A 7,161-nucleotide genomic window follows, 5' to 3' on the forward strand; every position below is an offset into this window, starting at 1 on the left:
GTGTGTGTGTGTGTGTGTGTGTGTGTGTGTGTGTGTGTATATATATATATATAATGTAACCTTTCCCACAAATATAACAATTTGGTTTATTGCAGGGAAAAATACCTAATAAAGATTTAAGTAGTGTTCCTCATTTGATAGAAGGAAACAAGGTTAGACAATATGATGACATTAATATTGAACTTCTGAAGAAAAAATTGGGAAGTTTAAAAAAATTATAAGGCTCCTTGGCCAGATAATATTTCCCCTAATATTTGGATATGTGAGGCACTTGCTGCTATTTTTGTAAGTTCTTGAATAGTGGGCAGGTACGAAAGGATTAGAAATTAGCTAATGTAACTCCTCTTTTCAAAGGAGGTGATAAAAATTGTCCCAGTAATTATAGCCCTATTGGTCTTACGTCAGTTGTGGGAAAAGTTTTGGAAAGTCTGTTAAAAAAATGCTTTGCAAAGTCATTTAATAAAGTTTAGAATTTTACTGGATAGTCAACATGGTTTCACTAAAGGAAAATCTTGCCTTGCAAATCTTTTGACATTCTTTAAAAAGGTTACTGCTTATATAGATGATGGTAAAGTTGTAGATTTGGTGTATCGGGATTTTCAGAAGGCATTTAACAAGGTGCCGCAAAAAAGGCTTGTAAAAAAAATTAGTTCTATGGGTGTGGGGGATAAATTAGCAAACTGGATAGAAGAGTGGCTGGATTGAAGAAAGCAGAGGGTTGTTAACAGTGTTAAAGAAAGGGGTCTTGATGCAGTGGAAGGACAAACAAGATTTTAGGTTTTATCTACAGAAATATTGAATACCAGTCTAAAGAGGTTATAATTTTCATTGTATAGGTCACTGGTTAGGCCACATTTGGAGTATTGTGTTTTGTCTTTGGCTCCTTACCTTAGGAAGGACATTGAATTGTTGTAAAGGGTTCAGAGGAGGGTTACTAAAATAGTGCCTGGGATGAAGGGGTAGTCATACGATGAGAGGTTAAAAAAGAAGAGTAAATGGGGATCTGATTGAGGTGTATGAGATTGTTAAGTGAATTGATAGTGTTAATACATTGTCTTTTTTCATATTTAATGGTGAAGACAGTAGGACTAGGGATCACAAGCATAAATTTTGGTAGGGTAGGAGTGATCTTCAGTTAAGACAGTTTTATTTTTCTAACAGGGTGGTTGGCCTTTGGAATGGGTTGCCCTCAGATGTTGTAGAGGCAGTAAATTTAAGTGAGTTTAATTATATGAATGATAAGGGATGGCTTTAACATTTTTTTAAAACTTAGTTTAGTTTAGAGGATGTGACAGCCAAGATTAACCACTGGATCCCTGGTTATTAGATTTCTTTGCTTTCTTTTTCAATTTAAGATAGCATATAAACTTTTGTGTTGTTTATTTTCAAACTTAGCTTTTAAAATTGTATCTGAAATTCTTTCCAATTATTTTTGACTCCAGGGTAATGAGTTATTTATAGAGGCCTTGAAAGTGTTGAATTTTGAATTCTTTGTCAAAAGAGGACATTGAACTTAAAATCAAAGAAGATATACACAAATTTATTCAAAAAGTAAGATTAACAGAAGTTTTTAAGAATAATATTGATGATGATAAATCCCTAAAACAAAAAGTAATTTTGCACCTTCAAAAAGGAAAGAAACATTATACTTAAAAACTCTTCTCCAATCTCTAAATACAAGGTTTTACTGGATTTTAACCTATTTTAACTATTTCACTTGTGCCTCAGTTTTAGTTTTCTCATGTTATATTTGTTTGTTTGTTTTGTAACCCTAGATTACTGATGATGGAAGTATTACGATTCCGAAACGTTTAATAAATGCTTCCTGTTTTATCAGAAAGAATCTAGAACTTTATACAGTATGTAACGATATAGAAAATGTATTACAAAATTCTTCCAGTTAAAGAAATACATTAAAACACTTGAATATGGAAGAGGTTTTAATATAAGAAGTGATAAAAAATAAAGTTCGTTATCATGGATCAAGAGTATATAGTTTTAAAACATTTAAATAATAAAGAAACTTATTAGAAATATGTCCTCCAAAAGTAGAAACTAAAGAATATATAAAAATATGTCTATATTAAGAAAGAACGAAAACTACGAATATTCAGAATTCATAAAAGTAAATAAGTTAAATATTTTGAAAAAGTCTTCCAAAAATCTCTGGAAGACCAATTATAGGTGGGAAAAAAACAAGGTGATAGAACCATTGAACTCCAGTATGGACATAATCCTAAAATCACTTACTAGAGAAAGTTGTAAAAAATATAATTTTAATATCATCAGATGTAGTAATGGGATATTTGGAAATTCATATGTTCAATAGTTTATTAAATTATTTGGAGGAAAACCGTAAAGGTTTTGATATGGTTGTATTCTGTTATGGAATAAATCCTTTGAAAATTTGAATTAAATTAACTCTAATATATATATATAAAAGTTCCCTTTTAAAATGAGTAAGTTGAGTTTATCTGTTATTTTGTGTGTGTGTGTATCATAAAACAACAATTATAGGATTTGTATTACAAACCTAGTACTTAGATTTTTATAGTAATCATCCGGTTAATAGTAAATTAAATATTCCACTTTCCTCTATTGTTTCTAACCTGGAAGTTCAACAACAAAACTGATAACTTTAAATCTTACTTTAGGCAGTGCCATTATCCAGAAAATGTTTTAACTTAGCTAAAATTAACAACAATCATAAAAGAACTGATTATTCCTTTCATAATAACACGTTACCCTGGATTTAAAATTCATATTAATGATATCTAAAAAGAATAGCAGATAAAGTGTTAAAAGCTATGTTCGAAAATAAATATTATCACGAAACTACACAAAAGATTATATGCTATCTCAAATCAGAGAAATAAACCAAAGAAATGTAATGAGGGTATTTTCCCCTGTAATAAACCCAATTGTTATATTTGTGGGAATAGTTATATTACATGAACTACTGGGGAGAAAATTTTTTATAAACTCTAGACTTAATTGTAATTTTTATGTTATTTTGTTTTGTAAGCAAATATATGTTGGAGAAATGTTTAAATATAAAATGCCAATAATAGTCCCTTATCTGTTAGCAAACACATTAATAAGTGTATTATGGAAAAATGTCATACTTTACAAGAAAGTTTTTCCAAATATCTTCACTTTGTGGAAATCATGAGATTATTTTATTAATAAATTTAATACACAGATAAAGCTTTATCAATAGGAGAAATAAAAGTGTTTTTTAATTTTATTTAAAATAGTATCTATTCCATATGTAGATAAATTTATAGTTTGTAACTGTTTTTCATAAATTAATCAATTAATTTCATTCTAATAAAGAAACATGGAGAATAGTAACATTTGTTACTAATTTGAATAATCATTGATATTTCATTTTCTTGTGTTTCTTACAATTGTAATTTTGGTTTTATATGTCAACAATTAAAGCACAAATGAATGAAATTGATACAATTTAAGTATTTACAAAAAAATACATTTATCACTAATTTAAAGAAAGCTATTAAAAAATGGAATATAAATATAGATTCTACTTGTTTTAATTTAACATTTTATATGAAATTCCAAAATTGCATCAAATGCCTAAGTTTAGGTTTATTACAAACTACAGTTTTGAAACGTTTAACTAATTAAATTTTTTACAAGCAACTAATTCTGTTACTACATCATAGATTTATGTAGGGTGTTTAATCATTTAATTGATCAATTTATAATCATTCCTAAGTATCAATGTAATTTCTCCACAAATATGGCTAACCAGTATCTCTACTTCTATGAAACTTGTAAGGAACTGAAACTTAGACAATTTCACCTTTTGTTATATTGATGATCTAAGTTTAATATATCCAAAGGAACTTAATACAGAGAGAAGTAATAATAGTTATAATTATGCACATTATTTAGATTTAGAAGTTTGTTGTATTGAAAGTCAGACTAAAGTTACCATCCAAACAGTGTAGTCAGTTTATATTATTGAAAGGAATTGTTAATACTTCACAGTTTGTACGGATAATGATTACAGAGACTGGCAAATAGATTTTTTTTAATAATACATTTTTGATTACGAAAATTACTTTCTGGAATACGTTATTATTTGTTGTTAAATATATTAAATTAAAGACTTACAGCACTCTCCACAGTTGCAGGACCTGTTGAGCGAAGTCTTAATGTTTCTCTACCAGAGAAGTATCCGTCCCTCTTTCCAAATCCCGAACCAGTTCTCGGTCCAATGTGGGCTAGCAACAAAAACTCGGTTGACTTAAATATTTATATGGAGTTTTTTTTCTTTTCCACAGAATCACTTAAACACAATACTACGACTTCAACATAAACGTGTTTCATTCTCTGACACATTTTACTGTTTCTCAGAATAGTAACACAAATATTGTACTTACAAAAACCAGCTTTAAGGGGTTCTACAAGCCTAAGTATGAAAGTTGAGCCTTTTTCAACCTCTTTAAGAGCTTTAGCAACTTCAAAATGTCTACAGCCAACCATGCTGTTTCCATTAATCTTCTCTATATGGTCTCCTACCTAGAGAAGGAAAAACTATTGATAAATGATAATAATATTAGATAAAGTAGTTGTTAGTGAAACATTACATAAGTTATAGTTGTAATGGTCAGAGTTAAAGTAAAATAACCTTAATTAGTACACTGCTTAAACACACACACACCCTTAATATCCCAGCACCCAAACTATTTATTTATTACATCTAATCAGGAAAAATTAAATACATCGGGAGATGATCCAGTGAAGAGATAGAGAGAACAAAAATTACACCAATAAAAGTTTAACAGATGAGGAATTAGATACAATAAAGATCTAACGAGGAAAGGTTTAATTCAATGAGGAATTAGAGAGACTAAACAAGAAAAGTTTATCCAAGGAGGAGCTAGAAAGAAAACTTTATACAGTGAAGAAATAAAAGAGCAAACATTATTACCAAGAAATGTTTTAACACACGAGGAATGAAATAGAATAAAAATCTAACGATGAAGCTTTTATTTTATGATTATTTAAGTACAATAAAAGATTGACGGAATATGACTCAAGCCTAGCTCTTAGTCGGTAACAGATTTAAAGATGTTATACTTAATTAGAAAATATTCCTAACATTAGCTGCTCAAAGCTTTTTCCTATCGTTCATGCATTTCTATCTTAAAATCATGAACAAGTTTTTCATTTTTAAGTTTAGAATTTATAATTTTTTCTCCATGTAACAACTATTTGGAGCCTCGTCAGCAACTTAACCTTGGATTCAGGTGTAAAACAGATACGTGGGAATGTATATTTCCTGTATATAAGGTCATTTTATCAACAAATTAATTGTTATATAGTTTATATATATAAGGATAGAGGGCGCGCTCCTGGCCAAACGAAAGCATTACGTCACTCGGTATTTCACTACTCACACATGCAAACTTGAGTTGATCCATTACGCTTCCTTCCTTTACCCTTTTGATAAAGGCGTAGCCGGCTCCATTGTCGGTGATAGTTAACCCTAGAGCATCCTCGGTTTTCTTGACTTCAATTTCCTTTGGTTGCCCCTTCCTGTGTACGAAAATAAAGTCTTCTAACCCGATCTGACCACCGAGTAGGTTGTCCATGTTGACCTTGTGAGTGTTGAGCGTGCAGAACAGAATCTGCAGAAAGAATTACCATTTTGGTAATAAAAAACAACAACCATTTTCGACTTGTTGACTTGACAAGTTAAAGAGGTTTTCTTTATTTTTTTGAAATATTGCACAATCATCGTAAGTATGTTATTTTTTGTACAACGCCTATTATATATTCTTAATAATAATGACCGTGTTTTCATCCACTGGTGACTGTAGCCTAGCTTATAGCTAGTTCTAAAATGTTGACTAATTTTCAGAGAAACATCAGTCATACTTTACTTCCCAGATTCTTTGACGATTAAGGTACAAAGAAAAATAAAATTAACCTTGTATCTAAATAACTTTTGCAGTGATTAGACAATTCTGTTGTTAACATTGACATACATTTTAACTTGTTTTTATGTTGTCAACTACCGAATTGGTAAACGAGTTTAGGCTGAAAATACGAACGGTTTGGTACCGTGAGTCAGTAATTACTTGAAAATCCCGACAGTTAGGATCATCATACAATTAGTCGATTTATGGGTGTGTATGTGTGTGTGGGGGTGATATTTAAATAAAACTATTAAATGTTTCCACGTAATTTAAATTCAACACCATGTGATGAGTGGACCGAGGGTTGAATATTCTGGGTGTCTGGTTGGTTAAATATATTTTATACAGTGCAGTTCTGACTGAAAGGGTTTATTACGTAGAACGTAGTAGGTCCTTTATACATTATACAAAACACTGGGCTTTTGATATACGAGAATATACTATACAGTGCACATAATATGTACTTGATGTACTCAATTTTACGGCATTCGGGCGTCATTTCACGAGCGAGTTCTGCAGTGTACACAGAATACTAATATGGAATAAGGTATACCGTGTTCAAGGAGTCTAGAAAGTTGGAAAAAGAGCACAGTTTTCAAGGATCTTGATAGTAGGATAGAATATACATTGTACAGGGGATTTTGATAATATAATAGAGTATACAGTGTACCAAGGGTATTGATAGTGAAATAGAATATACGGTGTTCCACGCGATCTTGACAGTGGAATAAGGTATACAGAGTACAAGGCGTCTTGATGGCATAATAAATAGTGGAATAAAGTATGCATTGTACCTTATAGCTAAAGATGGTGATGTTGCGTTACCCTCAAAATGTACAAATATAGCAAATTAGACAATAACAAACAACATAATACTGCCATGATTAATTATTCATCAAAATGCACCACTACAAACTACACTTAAGTATTACAATAATACTGTTACGTCTCCGTTCGTTCGTTAATTTCCGTAAATTCGTTCCAACGAAACTTTAGCGACACAAGTCCTTTCTTAAATAAAACTGGTTTATTCTTTCTGAATATAACTTTACCGATACATTTAATTTCAACAGTCGCTCTATAACAACGCTATAATTCTCAAAGAACGTCTCACATGCTCATGCTCGACAATACTCAGTTCAATTACTCACTGTCTCTGTTGTCCCGTCACGTTGTGAACGTCTTATATATACACGAATAACACATATCT

At 30.7% G+C, this 7,161-nt stretch overlaps 1 protein-coding gene across 1 annotated transcript in view; it reads right to left on the minus strand.

Moving 5' to 3' along the window:
* Positions 1-7,161, minus strand: part of LOC106468213 (PDZ domain-containing protein GIPC3-like) — a 27,516-nt gene that overhangs the window by 5,813 nt on the left and 14,542 nt on the right. The window contains exons 2-4 of the mRNA XM_013928627.2: positions 5,430-5,660; positions 4,410-4,548; positions 4,141-4,250 (exon numbers count right to left, since the gene is read on the minus strand). Of these exons, the coding sequence (XP_013784081.1) occupies positions 4,141-4,250; positions 4,410-4,548; positions 5,430-5,660 (480 nt within the window). The remainder of the gene's footprint in view (positions 1-4,140; positions 4,251-4,409; positions 4,549-5,429; positions 5,661-7,161) is intronic.

This window comes from Limulus polyphemus, unplaced genomic scaffold (genome assembly GCF_000517525.1).
Source record: "Limulus polyphemus unplaced genomic scaffold, Limulus_polyphemus-2.1.2 Scaffold2917, whole genome shotgun sequence".
Taxonomy (NCBI): Eukaryota; Metazoa; Arthropoda; class Merostomata; order Xiphosura; family Limulidae; genus Limulus; species Limulus polyphemus.